At 45.8% G+C, this 25,712-nt stretch overlaps 1 protein-coding gene across 24 annotated transcripts in view; it reads right to left on the bottom strand.

The window, feature by feature from the left end:
* Nucleotides 1-25,712, bottom strand: part of TRIM9 (tripartite motif containing 9) — a 325,658-nt gene that overhangs the window by 143,386 nt on the left and 156,560 nt on the right. For all 24 annotated transcript variants that reach the window (XM_069208656.1, XM_069208654.1, XM_069208660.1 and 21 more), the window contains exon 3: nucleotides 16,563-16,685. In XM_069208656.1, the coding sequence (XP_069064757.1) occupies nucleotides 16,563-16,685 (123 nt within the window). The remainder of the gene's footprint in view (nucleotides 1-16,562; nucleotides 16,686-25,712) is intronic.

Genomic DNA, 25,712 nt, shown 5'->3' with positions numbered 1-25,712 from the left:
TCGTTCAGAACTTTTTTCCTCTGTATTAAAACGTGATTATAATTTTTCCTAGCAGCCCGAATTTTGTGAATACAGCGTTGGCTTTTATATAAGGCTGATTTCAGTATACTACGGGCCTTGGTACAGGATTCATCAAACCACCCCTTTTTCTTATTATTACTACTGGCCCTGCTGACAACCACCAACCCATCCTTAATGCCCCTAGCAATCCTCTGGAAACCCTCAATAATATCCTCGGAGCTAGTGCCCATATCTAAACATTTCTCAAAAGCCTGTTTATTACCACAGATCAGCCTTTTTAGAAACTCCTGAGGATCAATCTGGGATCATTGCAAGGTATACCCGTTATGCCTTGCAATATCCATGTCACCCACTGTGCAATAGTTAGAGTGTAGCACCTGAGATGACCAATCCTTGTACAATACATCCAAGTCTGTACTCAATGGGTAATGGTCACTTCATGCAATAATGTGGGTAGTAAAATGTCCAACCCTTGGGCGTGTCTGTTTGTTACCAATATATAATCTATCACCAAATTGTTCCCTTGTCCATTAAATTATACGTAATTTGAACTGGCGGGGGACAGATCTCATTACAGAATGCCAAATCAATAGTAAAAAGAAACTCATTCAATTGGTCACCATAGAGAGAGTGTATGAAATGTTAATGGCTATCGTTCTCACTTTCAATTAAGCCACAGATCTTGTCTGAACCCTTGGTTCATAATTCCACATTAAAGTACCCCCCCACAGGAGTACCACATCCTTATAGATCCCATTACAGATAGCTTCAAAATCCTTTTTTAATAGAATCAGAACTGACTTAACCTATGCTTTCGGGATGTTATTATAAAAATTAATTAATGCCAACATACATGTGGCTGAAAATTCAACAATTACAATCTGATAAAAGGATTATGGGATCAACATAGTTATGCTGGAAGCCCTCAGGGAATTTGAAATATAAATACAAATTCCTCCCTCTGCTTTCCCTGAATTTGATGGCACTGCAGGGGTATGAAAGGTTCTAAAGGCATTTAGATGAATTGGGTTTACTGCCCAAGACTCTTGAAAACAAAGTATGTCACAACTGTTAACAAATTCACACCAGTCTGCTATTACCAATCTAGACAGAAAACCTGCCACATTCCAGGATGCTACCCATGTCTTCACCATACTAGATACAACTGTAGTATCAGGAAGGACTTCCGGGTAGTTGTGACTTAACGATATCCCCTCATCAGAGAATCAGGGAACTGATGCACCATTGCTGTCGGGGCTATTTAGCTCTTCTGGCCGATCACCTTTTAAACCAAAAGACACCACCCTGTCAAGGGGATTGAAATAATATCAAGTCAATCTATGCCTTCTAAGTCTTTGAGACTTGAAAAACAGTTGCTGGTAGCAAACAGGGAAAAATGTACACTCAGTATAAAGGAGTATTTAGGCACTTCCTGCATGCCATAAGATTGATCAAAATAACCAAGGGGAAGTTCCGATATACAATTTGGCATGGTGTTCCACAACCCTACTCTGTTTAATATAGTTTCTACCAGGCGTTGAGCTTTGAAGGGCATGATCACACAATCTCCCTGTAGTTTTTTCTGTACCCTCCCACCCCACTTCACTCCCCTAACCATTTTAATATCCTCAAACAGTTCGCGTGAGAGCCCAGATTTCTCCCCAAGCCAATGTATGGCTTTATTCCTCAATGAATTCCATGTTTCCTTAGCCCCCAACTCTTGAGTGAGGGTTGATACATTAGCCAACACTACCATACAAGGTGATGCAGCAAGAGGTAAATCAGGGAATTCTAAAACTTTTCCCACCTTTTAAGCAGTGACCTTATCCTTTCTAGACTCCTGTTCTGATGCTACAGTGCTGTGTTCCTTGTTTAATCCACCTATATAAGTTTGTGCCATTGGAACAGAATGTCCACCCATGATCTGATTACTGGGCAATAAACATACTACTCTTAGCGTCTGATGCACTGCACCACCCACTATGTGTGTAGCCCCAACAGCAGTGTTATTATCCACACCCTGATTCTGAGTAGATATCCGGGGGGTTTAGTCATTCCTGATGCCAGAGGTGATTTTAAGAGCTCTGCACAAGTGTACAACTGAATCACTCTATTGCATAAGAAAGTCAGTGACCATTTTACAAAAGATTCCAAGGATTGCACAGTATTTAACAACTCCTTAAACTCCTCGGATATAACCTTGTCCATACTTTTCTTTGTGGAGGGTTTTCCCATGCCCGTTTTGTTAGGCATTTTGTGGCCTGGCTTCACAATCTTAACCTCCCCTGTCTTAGTTACTCGGCACCCGGGTAGGGGTCCAGGTGTCCTAATGCGTACTAGCGGGGGCTCAGGTCTATTTCACTGAGTGAATTAAAAGCATTGAGCCCTCTCTCTGCGCTAACCCTGTCTACAATATCTACTGTAGAGGTTATAGGCTATTTCACATGCCTGGCTCTAAATTCAGAGTGGGAGGTGCTTGATGCTTCCTCCTCACGGGTAGACAGAAATTCCTCAACAGTGATAAGTTGCTTCTCAATAGCTCCCATAGCCCTGCAATGTAATTTAATAGAGAAGTGCACAAGTGCCCCTGCTCTTTGTTTTTCGCGCCCAACGCTGAGTGTTTTCTTTTCCCCATTTTCTATCTCACACTCCTTGTCAGCACTCCCCAAGGTACGTTTGCACCTCCTCACCTTGCTCTCCCCCCCAAAAATGGAATAAACACAGCTTATATATTAGTCAAAAGCCAAGAGGAGTGGCCCTGCCCTGCAGCCTCCGGTTGCTGATGGGCACATGACGGACCCCGGGCCTGTCCTGTGTAGCGGGGAGAAGAGACACGCTATTTAGCGCCAACCCAGGCGAGCTCGATGCTCGGGCCGCCTCCTGGGACCTGAGAGTTCTGGGAGATGTAGTCCCCCATCAGCAAGGCACAGTCTTCCCACGCAGCTGGGAGAAGAGAAGCGTTATATAGCATCTTAGACTTGACCGCCTTAGGGTGGTCACCCCTAACTTTTTGCCTGCCTCCCTCCACTTTTTAGATACTGGTTTTGCTGGTTTTAAGACTCTGCACACTTTACCACTGCTAACCGGTGCTAAAGTGCATATGCTGTCTCCCTTTAAACATGGTAACATTGGATCATACCCAATTGGACTATTTAATTTCCTTATAAGTCCCTAGTAGAGTGCACTATATGTGCCCAGGGCCTGGAGATTAAATGCTACTAGTGGGCCTGCAGCACTGATTGTGCCACCCACTTAAGCAGCCCCTTAACCTTGTCTCAGGCCTGCCATTGCAAGGCCTGTGTATGCAGTTTCACTGCCAATTCGACTTGGCATTTGAAAGTACTTGCCAAGCCTAAAACTCACCTTTTTCTACATATAAGACACCCCTAAGGTATGCCCTAAGTACCCAATAGCGCAGGGTGCTGTGTAGGCAAAAGGCAGGACATGAACCCGTGTAGTTTACATGTCCTGGAAGTGAAAAACTCCTAAATTCGTTTTTACACTGCTGTGAAGCCTGCTCCCCTTTTAGGCTAACATTGGGGCTGCCCCTCATACATTGTTTGAGTGGTAGCTGCTGATCTGAAAGGAGTAGGAAGGTCATATTTAGTATGGCCAGAATGGTGACACAAAATCCTGCTGACTGGTGAAGTTGGATTTAATATTACTATTTTAGAAATGCCACTTTCAGAAAGTGAGCATTTCTATGCACTTAAATCTTTCTGTGCCTCACAAGCCACGTCTGGCTGGGTTCAGTTGACAGCTCTTTGTGCATTCATTCAGACACACCCCAAACACAGGATACTCAGCCTCACTTGCATACATCTGCATTTTGAATGGGTCTACCTGGGCTGGGAGGGTGGAGGGCCTGACACTTTCATGTCCAAGGACAGTAGCCTGCCCTCACACAAAGGACTGCCACACCCCCTACTAGGACCCTGGCAGACAGGATTGAACTGAAAGGAGACCTTGTGCACTTCTAAGCCACTCTTTGAAGTCTGCCCCACTTCAAAGGCACATTTGGGTATTTAAATAGGGCTTCTGCCCCTACCAACTCAGACACTTCCTGGAGACGAAACTTGAACCAGAACCTGCATCCTGCCAAGAAGAACTGTCTGGCTGCCCAAAGGACTCACCTGTCTGCTTTCTGTGAAGGACTGCTGCCTTGCTGTTGCCCGTATGCCTTGCTGCTCTCTGGCTGTGGTGAAGACGTGATATCCAAGGGCTTGGACAGAGCTTGCCTCCTGTTCCCTGAAATCTCAGGACCAAAAAGACTTCATCTCTACAAGAAGGACTCCTTGTGTGGCGAAATTAGACGCACAGCCTGCCAGAAACGATGCACAGCCTGCACTGCGGTGAAAATTTCACTGCACGCTGAACCGGAACGACGCAACCCGACTTCGCAACAAGAAGATCAACGCAGCACCAGTCTAGCGACCAGAAATTCGACGCACGGCCCACCGAATCGACGCACAGTCGAGCCGGAACAATGCAGCCCGACTTCCAGAGAGGAATCGACGGAGCGCCTGCCGTGCGGTAGAAATTTAGACGGAACACCCACCAAATTGATGCAACTCCTGTGACTTCGTCCTGCCAGTGCAGGAAATCCACGTATCGTCCCCGGGGCGGCTGAAAACCCCGCAACCCGAAGAGGATCCATGACCGAGCGCCAGAATCAACACACAGATGTCCCTGCATCAACACTAAACGACTGTGCACACCCCTTTGTTTCCACGCATCTCCTCCTCTGCAGTTCTTTGCGGAGATTTTTTATGCGAGCCAGGTACTTTGTGCTTGAAAGAGACTTTGCTTTTAAAAGACTTAAGACACGTAATATCACTTTTACAGTGATATCGGAACATATACTTATTGCATCTTACGTTTCGACCTGCATTTATCCAGATAAATATTATATATTTTTCTAAGCACTGTGTGGTGTATTTTTGTGGTGCTATATGGTGCTATTGTATGATTTATTGCACAAATACTTTACACATTGCCTTTTAAGTTAAGCCTGACTGCTCAGTGCCAAGCTATCAGAGGGTGGTCACAGGATAGTTTGGATTGTGTGTGACTTACCCTGACTAGAGTGAGGGTCCTTGCTTGGACAGGGGGTAACGTGACTGCCAACCAAAGACTCAATTTCTAACATCAGTGGCAGCGGTGGGATAGGACTTGTTTTTGTGCAGTGACATACAATAGCTAAGTATTCACTACCTACCCACAGTTAAAAGGTCAACTTTATTGCTTATCTTTTTCTGCAATTTCGTTTTTCCTGACAATTTTCTAACTAAAATCCTCACTCAAAATGTCTCAGGCTGGGCCTCAAGTTGGAGATTTTGACCTAGCTGTGTTGGAGACATATACTGCTAACAGCTGAAAGGGTTCTGCAGGGATATGGGAGTACCCACCCAAGGTGCCTCCAGAAAGGAGGAATTTCAAATGGGCAGAAGCCCATTCAGAGGAGGATGCTGAGGAGGAGGGTCCAGAGGATGGCCCCTCAGAGGATTTTTTGCCATCAGTGGATGATGTTACCATATCAATCCAGGGAGCAGTGTCTCTGATCAGGGCCTGACCCCCGAGGAAAGGAGAGAGGAGAGGGAGTTTCAATTGCAAATGGCAAGGTTGAATATTGAGGTTCAACAGGAGGAAAGGAGGGCAGAGAGAGATGACAAACTTGCTGAAGCTGAGAGAGCAGCCAAGCAGATTGAAGCTGAGAGAGCTGAGGCTGCAACTGAGAGAGCATTGGCTAAGAAGAAACTTTTGTTGGCTCATGAACTGAGTCTCAAGGAGCAGGAGATCAAGGCGAGACAGTCTGAGTCCAGCAGTGATGGTGGCAGCATACATGCAGGACCTGTTGGAGAGAAAAAGGTTTGTATACCTAAGAATGTTGTGCCATGTTTTGTGGTGGGAGATGACATTGACAAGTGGTTGGCTGCCTATGAAGTTGCACTAAGGAGCCATGGGACCTCTGAGGAGCAAGGCACAGTCTTCCCGCACAGCGGGGAGAAGAGTCGCGCTGTATAGTGGCAACCTAGGCACAGGTGAGCTGGATGCTCGGGCCGCCTCCTGGGACCCGAGAGTTCTGGGAGATGTAGTCCCCCGTCGGCAAGGCACAGTCTTCATATGCACGGGGAGAAGAGATGTGCTATAAAGTGCCAAACCAGACACAGGTGAGCTCGATGCTCAGGCCGCATCCTGGGACCGAGAGGTCTGGGAGATGTAGTCCCCCATCAACAAGGCACAGTATTACCACTTATATAAGTGACTACTCCTCCTTCTGTAATCAAGAGTAATCTTGGGAGAGGAAAATCTCGACACAAGAGCACATTTAGTGAGAGTGAGCAGTCACTCGCACATTCTAATTGTTTTCTGTTGCATTTTGTGCTATTTATTAGCATAAAATGCATCCTTGCGTCCATTTTGGACGCAAGAAAGCATTTTTGCTAAGAAACAGTGCTGAATGCAGAATTACTCTTCTCACGTACTTCAAAAGTAATCTCACAGAATTGTTAGGTAATCCACTTGATCAAGAATACTATTACTCATTGCCTATGTTGGCAAAATATGTTAATATAAATATTTGCACAAGATATTATATGCCTAACTGCAGAGGTTCGACTATATATAAACCTACCAGTGGTGGGTGTCTTGTGACATTTTACCTTCCCCCCCATTTTTAAACGATGGTTATTTTTCCTTTAATAACACAATACACACTGCACAAGTCCTTCAAAAGCTATTCTGATTTTCCTAGCACAGATGCATCCCCAAATGTAAAACATAAGTCAATTCAACACATTCTTACTGACATAGTCAAGAGTACATTAAAGGAAGTCTTGGAATGAAAATGATAGATATGCTGCAGAAATAAAAATAATAGTATCCCAACCCACCAATCCCAAGCAAAGGGAGACTCAGTAGATCAAGTCGATCCCCAATATTTTTTTGGAGTGCCCCACACCTTCACAAACATTTTCAGCCATCCGCTCGTATAGACCACCCTCTCAGCCATTATAAAAACATGCAAATCAGAACCCCAGTTACGAATATTCCACCTAGCAACCAATAGGCACATATCAGTCATATTTTCGCCAGAATACATCTCCCCATGTAGCTCAACTGGGGATGCTCAGTATGTCACAAAAACATTTTTTTACCTCTTTCCAAAATTCCTGCATTCTAGGACATTGCCAAAGACTATGAAGGAAAGTCTCCTGATTACTGAAACTTATCATGAAGAGACCATCAGCTCCCATTCCCCACCCGGCTAGAGCACTGTAGGCCAACTTTCAAGGGTCCAGGACTTGGGTGGCTCCTCTTGGCAGGGTAGACTCAGAGATGGCAGTGTCCAGGTGAAGGTGCAACATTGTTGGAGCTGTCTGTTCCTGAGGATCAAGTCAGGAGGCCTGCCAACTTGCTCTTGTAGTCAATCTGGGGTTCTGGGTTCAAGAGGTATAGGCCTAGTCGTTCTCACCCAGGAAAGAGGGCAGCAGGATAACACAGCATAGCAAGGCAGTAGTCCAGCAGAGTGCAATCCAGTAGTGTGGAGGTCCTACAGCAGCCCTTCTTTCTGGCAGAGTATCCACAGTTCCGGAAGTGTATTGAAGTGGTGGTGTCTGAGATCCAGTATATTTACCCGGCTAGATGCATAGGTGGATATTTCTTATGCAGGATTTTCAGTTCCACTAGACTAAATCTGGACCTAATCGCCAACTTCTCAGGATAGATTTAAACCTGATCCCATTTGTCATCAATCAACATGCCTTTGTCAATCTGTCTCTTGTGTCGTAGTTTAGATAATGTGTCGGGCACTGCTCTCAGATGTTGTATATATGGTCAAAGATGCTCCCCCATGAAACGGCTTAAACAACACTGGGTAGGCCTTGAAAGGACAGACACCCAGGCAAGAAAATATCAACCCATACAACTTGAGGACTGCAAACATAACTGGCCTTTAGGCATTCCGATCTAAATGCCTTCTCTGAATCGAGAGAGGAGGTCACTGGAGGCTCCTTCAGCATACCTGCATATTGAAGTCAAGAGTGCAGGTAGCACAGTTTTAACTTAGTGGACCTATGGAGCAATAAATCAGACAGATCCGGGAGTATTAGAGCTTTGATAACTTCACAGAGGCGACTTTCTAGCATTGTTGCTAACAACTTGTGGCCAGATGTACGACTGTATGTTTTGCGACTCGCAATTCTGCGATTCTTTTGAGAGCCCCAAATTGCAAGTCGCAAAACCAAATGTACAACAGTGACAACTACACTGTTTGAGATTCCCAAGGGGGTCGCAAATGAGCTACCTCATCAATATTCATGAGATACGTCGCAAATTGTGACCCCATTGGGAAAGGCCGCACTCACAGGGATGGCGGCTTGCTGGGGACAGCAGACCACCTGCTCTTTAACTGATTTTTAAATAAAGCGTTTTTTTAATGCAGCCCTTTCCTTAAAGGAAAATGGGCTGCATTTATAAAAATAATGAAATGTTCATCATGCCCTTGGTCTTGATATTTAGCAAAGAATTTGGTCTGTTTGCTGCACAACCATTGAATCACTTTGTGGGCTTAAGTATAACTAAATTAGTCTTTATTTTAAGATTAATTTATGGGGACCCCACTTATCTGCTTGAAACATGCTCAGTATATGTTCTCTCAGTTTGCTTAGCAGGAAACCAATTAGGGCCCAGGGCCTTTCCTCCTTTCATCTGGCCTACAGCCTTAGAGAGTTCATAAATCCTCAACAAATATAGATCTTGCCTGGATCCTTTCTAAGTTTGAGAGGCCAGGTACACAATTTGTGAGATTCAACATACCTTGAGCAAGTCTAGACGTATATAAAGAACAATAATACTGAGTGAGACACCCAGCGATTGCCACATCACCCTCAATCAGTTGGTCAGTCGCATCCTGTGCCTTCTTGTGATGGAGCCATGCAAGCCGCCTGCCGTCCTTATTACCATCTTCATTTACGCTTCACTATTTGGCCTGAAAAGGTGTTTCGACATCTACCTCAGTCATGAGTCGAAGTTCTACCTTGTTTAATTTCAACACACTCGGGAAGGTGGGGCCAAGCATCGACTCTCTAGTTCATGATGTGGTACACTTTTTTCTCATAACTCTGGGAATAGCACGTTACCCAAGAAGCAATCGAGGCATCTCACACTATCTTACTCAAACTAACCAACCAATGCCATTCCCACTCCCGCTGCCATTCACCTGCGCTCTCTCTCAATGCTGTATTGTGCCATTTCGTGCCCCCATCTCTTCTTCTATTTGGGCTACACCCCCTTTTATTTGTGCCAGACACCACTGACACTCCTCTTGCCCATCTTTCTCCATCTGCTTCGTATAATTTACAGTACTGTATGGTGCTCTGTTGCTTTGCTAGGCTCGGCCTTTACAAAGGCACATTCATGCATGCTTACAGTTACCAGCCAATATTCCTGCGCCTCCACATGAGGACAAACATGCAGGCTAGGCAAGGAGCGTGCCCTTTCCCGCATGTTTTGTCACAATTCCAGGACCGTTTCCGCACAGTCATCCTTCCTGCCAGAAACATCACACCTCAGGAGCTGGTTGGCTCGGCCTGAAGGGCGTGAAACAAGCCTCTGGTGTTGGGGCCACGAGGATGCACCCAGCCCACCTTTCTGGGGGCCCAAGGGCTTTGTGTATCTGTGAGAAATGGCTGGGAGGGGGTTGGGGAGTTGCACTCGACGTGAGGGGGGCTGTGATTTTTCGTTACGTGACTGCTCTGCTTAGAGTCCAGAAGGTGCCTCGGCTGAATCTAATCTGTCTGTCCGCTGCCTCTGGGGGTTCTAATTATAGAGGACGGTCGACGTACACCACTCCTTATCATAAACGTCCATTATAATCAAGGGAGAAACCTTGATTTACAGTGCCCTCAATCTTTTTTTTCTCAAGAAAACAACATTATTTTGGAAAGATAAAATAATCTGGTCAGGGGAGTGAGTCAAGGTGCATGTCCCCTAAAGTCTGATTTAATGGTATGGTCAGGAACCTAACAAGTGTGTCTGCTCCTCCTCGCCTTTCCTCCCGTGTCTGTTGTGATGCAGCAGTGATTTGGCCGCGACATCCTGCGAAGTCACTAAGCCCGTCCTCGAGGCTCACCCCACCTCATCTGAAACACCACACACTGCACAGTCTGAGAAGAGCGCCGCCAAATCACGACGGCAGCTGGCGGCAGCTCCCCCCCGCCCCCAGGATCCAGGCTGTTTACACTTCTCCTTTTGATGGGTTACCGTCTGAGCGCCATGTAGAAGGAGACAGCACACATTACTGTAGGATTGCAGCCCTGTCTCTATGGCAGCGCAGACATTGCAAACAGGGAGAGCAAGCTGCCCCGCAATAAGAAAACACTGGAGTCAAACACTGCTGCAAGCACTATACACCCCTGCTCAAGGGATTGTGGCAAAACCTGCCAGCCTTTTAAATGTGCAAATTAAACTCTGCATACCTGAACAGTTATACTGTTTTAAATAAGTGGGAAAGATTGTTATGTCTGATTTTTTTTAATGTGGCTATATGCCTAGGCGCATGCGCTAGAAGTAGGGGTGTTGGGGGAGCTGCAGCAACCCCCCCCCCCTCCCAGAAATAATCATGTTGGAGTTCAGAAGGTGAAAGAGCAATAAAGATGCCTTTAAGATTTATGTTTATCTTGTCACATTTACTGAGCGCTCAGAGACAAAGGTCAATTTTGTCTTTGGTGCATATTTGGAAACCTGGATGTACTTTTCGTTCTCCAACTGCGAAGTGATGGGATTTGTAAGAGTGATTTAGATGACAATCCTGCTGGGGTACAAGAACCGAAAGGAAAGGCTGTTGGATGTCAGCTTGCTTTTCTAACAAACACCATTTAAATATTGGTAAATTAACTATACACATATTTTAAAATATATCAGCATAAGGAAAGCACAAGTTAAGCACTTTTTTGTATCTCTCAAGTGAAATGGAACCGAATATTTTAACAGTATTAAAAAAATAAAGACACTTTACTTGGCAAATGATAAACATTCGCTGAAACCCAATTTCCACACATTATTGAATCCACGCCATATAGTTTTACCAGTAAAACTGCATTTCATTGCACATTTAGTAGCCATTTTGATGGAAAAGGTGTCTAAATGACAGTGAGCTATCTCAGCAGTGCTCCAAAATATGCCACTAGCAACATACCACACCCTTACCATTCTCCTGCTGAATGGGTGTGGCACATTTGCTATACTTGTTTGTTTTGTATGACACTTGGATTTTTCACAGTTCCTTTTACTTCAGTGATATAACATTAATGGCAGCACCCCTACTCTGAAAATTGTTCCAGCACAACTGGATATATGCATGGGTCAAGTGCTTCATTGCAAGAGACAACTTTATGAAGCCTTTTGCTTTCACAACTTCAGTGATTATACTTCATTGTCCAATCTAGCACACCACAGTTGTGTGATTTTAGTTATATCAAGAAACTTATAGAATAAGTTGTGGCTATTTAACCGGCTTCTGGGTAAACAGTCCATTTTCTCTGCTATTTATCTGACCACTATAAGCCAGATTATTTACTACAAGGCCAGCAACAGTACAAATAGCATACAAGAGTTGCTATTTCACAGCCACAGGCTTTATAGTGGATATAAGAAATTGGGTTATTAGTTGTGAAGGACGTAAGCCCTTCACGAGAATTAAGTACACAATTGTCTTTTTCCTGTGAACCAAATACCCAATTATAGCACTTGGATTTCTCAGGTTAACAAAGCAGAGAAGTCTACGGCCTACTCAGGGGTGTGGTACGGGCTAGAGATACAAATCTACCTTTCCTGCATGGTCACCCCGTACTTTTCAATGCTGTATAATGCAAACATTCTGTCCAGTCTCCCTCTGTCTTTCTCAGCACCCCCAAGACTGCCATTTCTCCCCAATGGCCCCTCTGTTCTCCCTAGTCTTTCCTCTCTTCTTTCCAGTCTCTCTATTCTCCTCCAGTCTCTCTGCTCTCCCTCCCAGCCTTTCCACCCTCTCTCCCACCCCATTCATGGTCCCCAGTCTGTTTTCTGTCTCTCTCAGTGTTTCCACTCTCTTTCCCTGTCTGTCTGCTCATCTTCATATTTTCTCTGTTCACCAATTCTCCTTCCGAGATTGTCTGCTTTCCCTCCTAATGTGTCCATTCTTCATTCTATTCTCTTTGCTCTTCTTATCTGTCCACCACACTATCTAATCTCTTTCCCAGTCTTTCCACTCACTCCATTCTCCCTTCTACTCTGCTTACTCTCTGTTCAAGTCTTTCTTCTCTCCCTATCTCCCAGCTCTTCCTACCCGTCTGATTTTACCTACAGTCTGTCAGCTCCACCCTCAGCCTGTCCTCTCCTGCCTCCCCTTCCTGGTTACTCCTAGGTCTCTACGCGCTCTCCTCTAGGCTCACCACTTTCCACCAATCTCTCTGCTTCCCCCCAAAAAAAATCAGCTCTCTCTCGGTCTCTGGTATCTCCATTCCTCCACTCGCCCTTCTAGTCTGTTGTCTTTCCCCATCAGCCCGTCTTCTTTTCTTCTCAGTCTCTCTGCTCTCCAACGCCTTTGACATCTCCTCACTCTACTTCCTATTCTGTCTGCTTTTAGGGGCAATCCATCTGCTTTCCCCAGTCTGCCCTCTTCTCCCTCTGCTTGCTGTCCTTTTCCCCAAGTCTATCTGCTATCTCCTTTAAGTGTTTCCACTCTCTTCTGATGTATGTACTCTCCCCCTCAATCTCCTGTCCCCATGTCTCTCCGCTCTCTCACTACTTTCTTCGTTCTCCCATCAATCTCTCCGCTTTCCACCCATACTCCCCACTGTCCTCATCATTTTCTTTCCTCATAGGTTATCAGCTCTCCCTCACAATCTGTTCCGTCTGTCCTCCATCACTCCCAGTCTGGTTCCTGCCAACGCCAGCCTGCACTCTTCCATATCACCCTGTCCATCCCCTTGCCAATCTCTGCTCCAATATTTCAGCTTTACATTAGTTTCTCTGCTCTTGACAAATTTCTTCAAGGCTGTTGCTGGAATCTCGACCGTCCCATTCTCTCCCCTCCCTCACTCTCTGTTCTCCCATCCAGTCTGTCATCTCTCTATTGCCACTTGCCTCCTTTCAACAACTTTTTCTCTCTGCTTTCCTCATCAGCCTCACTTCTTCAGTACCAAGATCTCTTGCATATACAGCAACGGCGAGTCCCAATCAGGCCCTTACACCCTCGCATCCACCGTACCTGTTACCTCCAATGCCCAGAGCACCACCCTGATCACCTGGCCTACCATCACCATTCAAGAAACCGCAGCCACCATATGCTCAATACACTCCGGAGCAACATTGGACCCCGCCCTCATCATGTATTAACTAAAGGGTTGGACCCCATCTGTTCAGCCCTCACCCCAATCCTGAACAACTCGATCAACACATTGCCTTCCCAGACGCCTGGAAACAGGCCTCTGTTCTCCCTTTTCTAAATAAACCCCCATCGACACCTATTCTCAGCAGGACTCTTACTTGCACACATCCCATGTATATTCCGAACCAGACCCGGCAGCCTTGCCTTTTCCTACCTCGTTCCCAAAGTCTGGAACAACCTATTTTTGCTAATCAGGGCCTCATCTTCAGTTCTTGAATTTCGCAAGAAACTGAGGACATACATCTTCACCTAGTCTTGGCTCAGGCTGGGTCCAAACCCCTCCTGCTTTCCGGTGACAGAATACCCTCCAGGTGAGTTGTGCCCTCTACATGAACACATAACATAATATAACATAGCCTCACCCTCATTCAGTGAGAGTATGTCAGTAGTCACATTCTCTCACAATGCGCAACGAGGTACTGTGTTAAATATTCATCTTCATCTCTATGGTTACGGGCTCCTCAGTCCTCCCCATAACTTGCATGAGGGATTCTGGGTAATGGTAGACAGCAGCGAAGAAGCAAAAAATGCATGGATCTGTTCCTCCTAAGTCCCCTAATGATCTACCGGGTGTCAGGTTGTGATTCAGTTTGCACTTCTGGAAATGTTTCTAGCTGAGGTACAGGCTTGTGTAGGGTCCACTGACTCTTCTGGAGTATTAAGATCTCTCCTGCCCTCTCCCTCCCACTGGGTGTGGTAGTCCTGACTGTAGTGACTCACACTGATTGTGCACACATTGCACTATTTTGCATGACCTCTGCAGTGCCACACTTGAGAGGCTGGGAATAAGATGAACCCTTAAAATCTGGTTCCATAAAGGGACACTGATAACCACGGTCCGACAGGGGCACTGACCACTTCATTCCTTAATGTAATAAATTATTCCAATACATTCTTAAATACATGCAGTATTCAACATGAGTATTAGTAGTATTAGTGGTCAATGTGGAGTGTGGTACTCTGGAATTATATGGGTCATGGTCAGGGAGTGAATGCATTCAGCTACCTCCAAACTGTTTTGAAAAAGCACAGTAAATACTTAAAAAGTGAAGTTAAACCTAAAATAAAATGCATGGTGTGTTAGGCCGATTGTATGCAGCCAATAGGTGGAACAGTTATGGCTGTCTTTGCCTGTGGATTAGATTATATAATTGTACCTATTTCTCTCTGGTTAGTTTTTCTAGCATTCCCCACAACACAGGTTTTCAATCCCCTGTGGCTTTCTTCGTCTGTCTATCTTTCTTTTTGATGTTCTCTCTTTATTCAGTACACATTGCATACCATCCGACTATTCCACCATGATTTTCTTTCTAGGTTAGTCCTATAAATCGAACAGATACACAATCATTGTAATAAAACACAGGTTTGTTACTTACTCAGCAGCATCGGCTAAAACATAACCCTGACTCGGGCATAATCTTCATCAGTAGAGCTAGGATGATAATGTGCTGCCTGCCAGTAAATTGGTTGCAATGACTGCACTGAAGAATTATTATTATTATTGTGGTTGCATTCTTCCATGCCCCTTGACACGCTTCACAATGTGTGCAAGTTGATCATTTCATTGTTCTGCATGAAAGGAAACTCACCGTGACTTTTGCATGAATTTTGGTCTTTGTTAAGCTCCTCTGATGCTTGATCCTCGTCGCCTCCCCTCTCTTGTGCTTCAGAGGCTTCTTTTGCATCATAAGATTGCCTTCTACATTTTGCCTTTTACTTCTTCAACCCTCTGTATATGGGACTTCTCTTCGCTTCCTGTTAGAAACCACGCCTCCTCCACTGCTCCCTCTTCCTCACCCTTCCTCATTCTTGACTCTCAAGAGGCATACTCGAATCATTCTTGAACGCCTGCCACGGGAGTGAATTATGCCTGTCACCTCCTGGGCATTTTGATCACCTGTCCTCCCCACACGTCTTTCATGTCCCCATACTCACACATGTATTATGTGTTAAACTACGTCGGGGTTGTCCCAAAGTCTGAGCATGTGGAACATTTTGACCAGAATTCTCATTCACTTGCATTGTTAGGTTTAACCTACGACAGCACATGCGCTGTCTGTTGCGAAACATTGTTATCTTAAAATGGGCTTAGAACCCGCCCGTTGCTTATTACTGGTTGGCTTCAGTGTCACTCTCATTTGGTTGTTTTTATTCTTTAGCTGTGTGGCCTTTCCTTCCTCCTCTGGTGTTTGTTCTGTCCCTGGAGCATGGGCACATTACTTGTGCCCTTCCATTGCTTGCTTTTTCAGGTGCTACTATTTTTCTTTTTGTTTAAGCACTCTATGAGTGTACATGTATCTCCCCATCTTGTGCTTGTGCTGCTCTCCCCTGCCTCTTCTGGGCTCCATGTTCCTCTCTCTTGCATGTGCTTCTCCATCACTGCCCCCTGTTGCCTTCTCGCCCTTCTGTTTACTCCAGGTCCGCTCCACTTTGCTCCCGTTTGATCCCTCTGGAGCCCATGTGTTGCTTCCCTCGCAGGCGCCCCCATGTTGCACCCGCCTCTCCTCCCTGTGTTGTTTCTGCTCCCTTACGCCCCAGGGTTGCTTCCCCTAACCCGCCTTACAAACCTGCCCCTTTCTTCACCACTCTTCCCCTGTACTGCATCCCCCACCCACTTTATAAACAAATAACACTTTGGCACAATTTTTTTTTCTTTATTTGTTAGTTACCGATCAAACTCGGATTGGTCACTAAAGGAAAAAAAAAGCAGCCGCATCATTTTGTAGGCTCATGCATATGCAGTGAACATGGCAACAAAAGGACACAGCAAGCTGCGTCTAAAGGTTTTTATTCTTAATTTATTTTGCCACGCACCATAGCACCAGTCTCTGCAGAATTGCACAGTATCAGAGTAAAATGTATTGTAACAAGTGAATACTTAACCTGTACTAGTGCAAAACTGCGTGGAACTAACGCAAAATCTGCTGGCCCAATTACAACATAGCTCGCAGTGGTGAACTGTCTGTTACCTGGCCCAAAATGGAGTTGACACATGTTCTATCACATCATGATCAAGCACATTACACTTCACCTTGGCCAATTGTTTTGTCAAAAACCCACCCACAAACTATTTTTGTTCCACTTTTGCGCCCATAAAAGCTCCAGCACTGACCTTCAGTTTGTGCTCATGTTCCTTGTTGACGCGAGCGAGCAGTTGTGCCTTTCTTCTGTTTAGGGCATCAATGAGGGCATCGCACTGGGCTACGAGGCAGGCCTCAAACTCCACGCTGTTCTCCTGTGCAGCAGAAATGGATTTGTTTGTTATTTTCATTTGAGATTTCTAAAAAGAAACAGTGCAAGCCCTTGATCAAGAGCAACAGAGCACTGTACATCATACAAACCAATGAACATAAGAATGAAGGGTGGTGTATTTTGCATATATCCTACGCTTGCCTTTCCCAGAATGCACTGCAAACATCACATTGTGGCTAAAATAGCAGATTTTGCTCAGTTGTTAACAGGAAAGTTCAGGATTTTGGTGAATCGACAAAGCCCTACCACCCAGTCTTCCCACACTTCTCTCAATAAAACTGTACTCCACTTATGGGGGTGGGTCTATCTCCCACAAAAAGAAGGGTGCCAAAATGCGATGTGGAGACATAAAGATTTTTCTGTGGAATTAAAATTTTATTGGTTTGATGGAAGCTTTGATATTTGGGCCCTGCATCTGTCACTACCTACGAAATTCTACCAATTTAACATATTTCTGAAAACTAGGCATACAGAGAGTACAGGATGCAGAGACTTGTGTGAATCTCATCTGTGTTTCTTAGCTAGAATGCTCTGCACACATCACATTTTAGCTAAAATACCAAATTTGAAATTCAGTCTTTCTGAAGATGTTGGTTGCTGGTATTAGGGATCAGGGTAGGTCAGCACCAGACCAGCCAACTCATACGGTGCCACTGTGTGTCTCACAATATCAAATGCCTTCACATGGTCATCGGGTGAGGGCTGATGTTACACTGCGGGAGGGAATGGAGCTGGAAACCCTTGCACTCAGTGAATTATATTATATCTCTGGAGGCTCTGCACAGCTGATGTCCATTACTGGTTTTCAAAATAACTCACAACTTTGTGGACAGCCTCAGCAAGCTTTTTTTAGGATTGGAAGAAGTTATTTGTGGAGAGGGCATAGGTGTTTCTCAGGCATTTCTCGGTACAAACTCCTGCCCCTCCAAGGTTGATCATTTCCTCTCACGCTATGAACATGATTTTGAAATTGGCAGGTCTTCTGCAGCTAGGGAAACTTACCAATCCCAAAAAATTCTGTTATCTTGACATTGGGGGGGGGGGGGGGGGGGGGTGGTCCAGGGTGTTGATGCTTAACCAGATCTCATGACTTTTTCCTACACAGATTGCCCGTAAATGCCACATTTTGGTTGAAATCACCTTATTTTCTTATAATTCTGTGAGAGAATGTTACAGATCCTGTAGAGATTGACAACAGTCCTGCCACCCAATGTTCCTACACTTCTCCCCATGAAAACAATAGTAAGCCTCCAAAATGCAACATTGAAACATCAAGATTTCTCTATTGAATTTCAATCATTCTGGTGATAGGGACAGTTGCGACTGTTGGCCCAGGGCCGGCAGCCACTCTTGGAATCCTGCCACACTCAATACTTCTGAACAATAGACAACTGGAGGAGTCTATGGTGGTATGGCTTCTGTGGATCCCACTACTTTGACTTATGCAGAATGCCCTGCAAACAACAACTTTTGACTAAAATTACAGAGTTTCTTCAAATCTCTTTTAGGGAAAATTATGGTTTCTACCTGGATTGACAAAAGTCCTCACCTCCAACATTCACACACTTCTCATGATAAAAAAAAGATACTCCACATGTGTGGTCGGCCCTATCACCTGTGACAGGAACCAGCCAAAATGTGCACTTGTGAAGCTAATGCAGTGTTAGTGTGTGCTTCACATAGTTACAGTTTTGGTCTGTTTCTATGACATGAAGTGTCTCCTTGGAGGATGGCTATCCTGAAGTGGTAGAGGGATTGCATATTTCAGTGACCTGGAGAACTATATATCAGCAGAAGCTCAGTCACCCAGGGTCACCCAAAACAAACAGGTCAAAGGATAGATACCAACATGCAATACACTGGTCTCCAGGTTTGGGCACAAGGTGAACAACCTTGCCCCATAAAAGCATTTGTTAAGGAAACAGCAGCAAGAACCAATAACTTCTCCGGGCACAAGGGACTTCCAGAGTCTTTGCATGAGGCATGCATGACTGACAGTAGCCAATGCCCAGGGAAATTATTGACAGAATGATGGAAGTTCTCAGTGCCAAGTGTAAGACCAGATTTGGATTCTGGAACATACGGACTTGTATGACACAGGAAAGCTGGCTCAAGTAACATCTGAGGTCAGACACTACAACCTTCACATCCTTAGGATAAGCAAAAGTGGGTGGACTGGATTGGCAGAATGAAATTCACCACAGGAGAGATGGTACTGTACTCGGGTAGTGACAATGACCAACATCACAAAGGACTGGCCATTACCCTGAGAGAAGGGATACAGAAATGCCTAATTGAGTGGTAGTTAGTCAGCAGCAGTCTCCTGACAGCCAAGTTAAAAGATAGACCATCAACACCACCATTATCCAGTGACATGCTCCAACAAATGACACAGAGGAAACAGTCAAGGACCTTTGCTACCAATAGATGCAAACTGAGCTTGAAGCTGACTGATGGGGGATTTGAATGCTCAAGTGGGAAGTGACAGCACAAACTGAGACACAGCCCTGGGAAAGGAAGGCTGTTGAACAATGAATGAGAATGGGGAAAGACTGTTGGAAATTTGTGTTAGAAATTATCTGGTTTTAGGAGGGATTCTCTTCCCCCATCGTGATATTCACAATGTAACTTAGTGCTCACCCAATGGCAGAGACTGAAACCACATTTCAACCTGAAGATAGGCGGCACATGGAGACACTCAATGCAAGATGTCAGAGTGAGGAGGAGAGAGGATGTCGGCAGTGATCACTATTTAGTGATCACTCTTGTGAAGCTCAAGCTCAGAAAAATAGAACACAAAACATCAGGACAACACCACTTCAATGTGGCAAAATTACAGACCTCAATAACAAGAAGGTGCTTAACTTGCACAGATCCGTGTCGAAGATGTGTTGTGGAGCCAAAGTGTTGCATTAGTACAGATATGGGTGAGGCTGAAGTGCAAGGTGCTGTTGCATCACCCTCGAAGATCTCATTGACAAGGGCTTGTGATGCAAAGTCCATGGTAAGGGATGCGTTGCCCAGCTGGGATGATGAGTCAGTTCTGGGGGGGGCTGCAAAGCAGAGTCTATCATCGTCATTGATGCTGCCATCGATAAGGAATGTGAAGGCCTGCACTGAGGATGTGCAGAGCAGCATAAGTTTCGGTGGGGCAATGGGCTGCGCTGCAGGTCTTTGCGGTGGTTCACGTCCACGCTCCAGTGGTGGTGTGTTAGCTCTGCTCAGGGCTGAGCTCCTCAGGAAGAGATGAAGTGGTTCTGCTGTGTTAACAGAGGCTGGCAGAGCACCGTAGGCCAACTTCCAAGGGTCCAGGACTTGGGTGGCTCCACTTGGCAGGGTAGATTCAGAGATGGCAGTGTTCAGGTGAAGGTGCAACATTGTTGGAGCCGTCTGTTCCTGAGGATCAAGTCAGGAGGCCTGCCAATTTGCTCTTGTAGTCAATCTGGTGTCCTGGGTTCAAGAGGTATAGGCCTAGACCTTCTCACCCAGGAAAGAGGGCAGCAGGTTAACACAGCATAGCAAGGCAGTAGTCCAGCAGAGTGCAATCCAGCAGAGTGGAAGTTCTACAGTAGCCCTTCTTTCTGGCAGAGTATCCACAGTTCCGGAAGTGTATTGAAGTGGTGGTGTCTGAGATCCAGTATATTTACCCAGTTGAGCCTTTGAAATGAGGGAGAACCTTCAAGAGGTTTCCCTTTGAAGTCCCTTGGCATCCCGCCTTCCCTGTCCTGGCTCCAGACTAACTACAGGAGGTATGCAGCCCTTTGTGTGGAGGGATGGCACAACCTGTCCGAGTGTAAGTGGGGCTGTGCCCAGCTCCTACCTCCCATTCTGCCAGTGATGGACCATGCAGGCCCACCTAAGCTACCTATTATGTGTGGCTGTCTAGGAGGAATACACAAACCCCAACTGTCAACTACACCAAGTCATGTGTCCAGGCTACAGGCATTAAACGGCTAAGGTAGGAAAATGCCAACATTCTAAAAGTGGCATTTTCAAACCTGTAATTTCAAATCTGACTTCACCATAGGTTAGGATTTTAAATTCAAAAGGGTGTTCTTTACCAGGTCAAAATGGCAGTCTAAAACTGAAAACACAGACTGCCATGGCAGACCTGAGACATGGTTAAAGTGCTATTTAAGTGGGTGGCGCAATCAGTGCTGCAGGCCCACTAGCAGATTTTGATTTACATTTAGTACCACTTTACCAGGGATTTATAAATAAATTAAAGATGCCAACTGTGTATAAGACAATGTTACCATGTTTAGGATGAAGAGCACAAGCACTTTAGCACTGGTTAGCCAAGGTAACGTGTGTAGATTATCCTAAGGCCAGCAAAATCGTGATCATAAAAAATGGAGAGGAAAGGCAAAACATTTGGAGGAGACCACCATAAGGCTGACAGGTCTAACAGTGTGCAACATATAATACCCCTGACATGGACAAGCAAGTAGACTACTGACAACCGAGAAACAGCAGGAAGGACGCTGGGCCAAGCACTTAAAAGAAATAATGAACAATCCAGTGCCACTAAGCGAAACGGATATCCAAGAGGCAGAGAAAGTCTTAGATAGGAGCACCATCCCACCAGAGAAAGATGAAATCCACACTGTTATTCATTCTTTCAAGAATGGAAAAACTCCTGGCCAAGACAACCTGAATGCATACATGTTAATGGCAGACCCTGACACATGAGTCAAGTTCATCCAACCACCGTTTATATCAATTTGGGAGGGGAGGAGAGTGCCAGAGAACTAGAACCAAAGCATCATTGTCAAGGTTCCAAAGAAGGGAGTATTAAACGACTGTAGCAACTAGCATGGAATCACCCTTCTCTCAATCAAGAGTAAAACACACATTTCTGATGCTGAGTACAAGCAGTTAAGAAAAGAACAGACTGGGTTTTGCAAATGTAAAAGGTGTGTTGATCAGATCCTTACTCTATGTAAAATCACAGAGCAGTACACGGAGTGGCAGAGACAACTATACAAGCACTTCATTGATTTTGAGAAAGGTTTTGACAGTTTCCACCAAGACAGCCTCTGGCATATACTGAGAGTCTATGGCACAACACCGTCGCTAGTTCTCCTCCTCAAGAACGTCTACAATAATTTTATCTGCAAGGTGTGAGACAGTGAATATAGCTGCCACTCAACACCCCACACGCTTGACAGTCAAGGTGGATGCAGAGGATCAAGCTATGGCGGAAGAGTTCACGTACCTTGGCAGTACTATCAGACATGGTAAATGGCAGAAAGTGATTTCAAGAGCTGACTGAACCAGGCCAGGAATGCCTCCAGGATGCTAAACAATGTGTGGAGGTCATCTCAGTACAGCAACAACACCAAGCTGAGGCTTCGTCAGAGCTGTGTTCTGCCAACACTCTTGAGTGGATCAGAATGCTGGTGGATGGCGAAAATTGACATCATGAAACTGTCAGCCTTCTACACCTGTAACCAGAGAATAATCTTGCACATTTTCTGGCCATAAACTATCTCCAACCAGGAACTGCTCCCCCGATGCAACGAAGCGAGCAAGAACACTCACACTATGAGAATAAGATGGAGGTGGATAGGACACACCATCAGAAGAGAAAATACTCCATCACAAGAACAGCTGTCCACTGGACCCTAGAAGGAAAACGGAAGAGAGGCTGGCTAAACAGTGGCAGCTGCTGCAAATCTCATGGGGAGGGGTGGGCGGGGTGAGGGACAGAGGGAATAACATTTAAAAAAAAGAAACTTACCTGTTTCTGTTGCTGCCTGCATCCACGCTCCTCTGCTCTTCTTCTGGTGTCCCAGCATTCACTGGGACACTAGCAGAGGCTCTCCAGCAATTCTGGTGCTGCTCTCGGGCTAAACCTAGCATGAGAGCAACGCCAGGTGTGGTCTGAGTGGCTTGTTCTACCACTCAGACAGTGCAATGGAGCCTGTGCAGTTTCTCCAACCCAGCTGTGTAGCACAGCCGGATTGGAGAAACCTAAGTGCACAGGTGTGTTTACCCGGCCTAGGAGAGCCAGCCAAACACACATGCCCACTTAGAAGTGCTCAAACTCCACTCCCCATCCCCTCTCCCCTCTACTGTGTCCCAGCCCCTTCCTTCACATGCTGCTAGCTGAGCCAGGAGCTGAAAAATAAAACTATAATGATATATAATTTTATTTTTCAGCTCCTGGCTTAGCCCGGGGGGTGATGCTCCTTCGCCATTGCCCCTGAGGCTGAAGAACACTTGGAGGCAAACTGAGGAAACAAAGAATCTAGCCCACAGCTGGCACACCGTACAGAAACTTTCCCAAGACAGACAGAAGTGGAGGTCCTTAGTTGCTGTCCTACATGCCAGTCGGCATAATGGGCAGTAAGTAAGGAGGGATGACGTGTGTAAGGTCCACCCGCACATTGGGTATCGTTTGTATCAGGAGAAGTGTGGAAACACAGGTTGGTAAAACGTTTGCCATTGGCAGGAAGTTTGTGAGATTTCTGCCAAATACATTTGGGAAAAATAGTGGTTTTGGCCCATACTTTGTAGGGTGTTCTAGGTGTGACAACATACTGAATACAGATGAGTTACATCACCATCAATTCTCCTGTAGAAATGTCTAGGGTGATGGAATGGTCCTTGGGTGCCGACCAACCTCAGACTGAAATGCTGCAGCCATCGACCAAGAAAATAGAGAGGAAATCAGGTTGTATAGGCATTCCTTACCATTTGCAATGCACTCGGCATAAGAACACATGCTGGTTTCCATACAAATCACACCACAATGAATTTTCCTTGATACCTAGGTTTCAGAAATTCTTGGAGTTGGTAGGGTTACCTGGGTGGCGGCTGACCCTCAGGGAAACTGTGTCAACTCTCTCCCAGGGAAAGAGGAAATTGGGTGTTTTGGGCATATTTTTGATGTTTGAAGGGCATTTAGGGTAGGACAACATGCTTGGATATTCACAAGCCACACCGCCCTAGGTTCCCATAGATATCTAGGTTTCAGAAATGCTCTGGGTTGGTAGGGTTCCCTGAATGCTGGTGGACACAGAGCTTGAACATTGTAGCCATTCCCAATGGCATGCAAGAGGAAGCTGGAACTTCTTTGGGTGCAGTCTTGACATACAAACTGGCAGAAAGAGGTACTCCTCCCCATTTTTCCTCCCCCTGCCTCTCTGTCTGAAACTAGAAGTACAGCCCGATGCCAAGATAGTCCAGTCCCCCACCCCATTCCATTTTGTCATTTATTTTCATAATAGTGCAGTGAGGTTTAGCCCCCCTGGCTAATACCCTATCTAGCCACTCCGCAGGCAAGGAGGAGGAGGAGGTAACAGGAAGCCCACCAGACCATCAGGGAAAAAAGTGAGAAACAGAATAGGGTACAGGGACTGCCTGTCCCAGTATTATACTGCAGACCCATCCCGACCCCCAGACAACCTTTCTACCCACTTTGGGCAACATTTAAAGGGTCACCTCTTGTCATCCTATGCTAGTGGCAGTAAAGACATTGATGTCCAAACAATGAATAGTGTAAGGCGTCTACCCATCTTGGCATGTGTCCTACCCATGGGCACTAGACAGTCTTTGTGTTACCCAGGTGAAGCAAATAGAGGATTATACGATTCTCTACAGGTCCACATGTCAAAACAACACCCAAATGAATCAAATTACTCTCACTTCCAATGGGGATGGATGCAGTATGTGGGCTCTGGGCATCCTGGAGATGAAAGATTGTTTGGGATCTAGGGGACGGGCTAAAACAGAACAACCCCGCCCCATTCTTTTGCCTAAAAACAAAACTCCTGGGCCCGAGTTATACAGCAGAAAAAACTGAATTATTAATCTTGTAAACTGCCCTCAATGCAGGTGCAAAGTCTGACACTTTGCACCTGTTCTGAAGATACAGAGCTTTAGCAAAAAGACAGGGTTGCAGCTTGAAATTGGGGTTCTGTTTTTCACTGGAGGTAAACCGGACTCTTTGCATGTCTGGGTTGGTCAAAGGGGCCCCCCAGGCCACCCTCTCAAGGGGTGGCCTCCGGTGCCTCATAAACTGTGCGCCACGTTTTTTTTTCCTTTTATAGCACATCTGATGTATGGCATGGGTGGAAAGTGTTCCCATGTAGCCACTTTCCTTTGCAAATGAGGGAAGGCCTCCTCATGCTCACACTAGCGCAAACTGCAATAGCATGATTCTTGTTATAAAAGGGGCCACACACCCTGCAGCCCTGTCTATAATACCAAAGTGACTCTGTCCCCGGGGCACGTGTTGTAACACATCTCTTGGTGTCTAATGTGCTCTACATCACCTTGGGAGTACCGATTGGGAGTAAATCTCCAGTCTTTCCTTGGGGAGTGGGGTGGCAGAAAAGCCATGTCATGTTTAACGATGGGGGTGCGGCCCCATGCTAGATGGCAGGGCCACATCCTATTCTTTTTGTAAATAGCTAATCTGTCTTGTGCGCTTTCTGCCCTCCCTGAGACATCGGGCTGGGGGAAAATTCTGCAAGCTGCCCCAGAGGGGTTGAAAGGATGCGTGGGGGTTAAGAGTGGGAGCCATTGCCTGATGCTAGGACAAGCCAGCCCCAGCCCCATTCTTTAAAAAAAAATGCTTACTCTGGTGCCTAGTCGGCTTTCTGGCCCCACTGTTGTGGGCCGACTGGTGATACACCTCTACAATGGCCCTCCCTAGGGACACAGAAAGACTGCAATGCCGGGAGCCGCTCCAGCCATTGAGCAGTCCCTTGTTGTTGGTAGGTGGATCCATGCTCAGGGACAGCACACTGGTGGCGATCCCGTAGAGAGTTCCAGCAGGGTGGAGAACTGCTTGAAAAGAGAGAGTATTCCCTTTCCAATGGTAACTCTCCTACGAGAATTGGTGCTTGGGAGGGCTAAGCTGGGGCCTGAGCACTGATGAGACTGAAGGGGGCCAGAGCCTTTAAACCCCCACTTCTTTCAGTTGTAATTTCAGTGAGGTCAGCTTGCATGGTGTGCTGTGTCACTGGACTGAAAAAAAAAAATATTTTGTGCTGCAAGG

This window comes from Pleurodeles waltl, chromosome 9 (assembly GCF_031143425.1).
Source record: "Pleurodeles waltl isolate 20211129_DDA chromosome 9, aPleWal1.hap1.20221129, whole genome shotgun sequence".
NCBI classification, from domain to species: domain Eukaryota; kingdom Metazoa; phylum Chordata; class Amphibia; order Caudata; family Salamandridae; genus Pleurodeles; species Pleurodeles waltl.
This window is presented reverse-complemented; position numbering and strand designations above follow the sequence as displayed.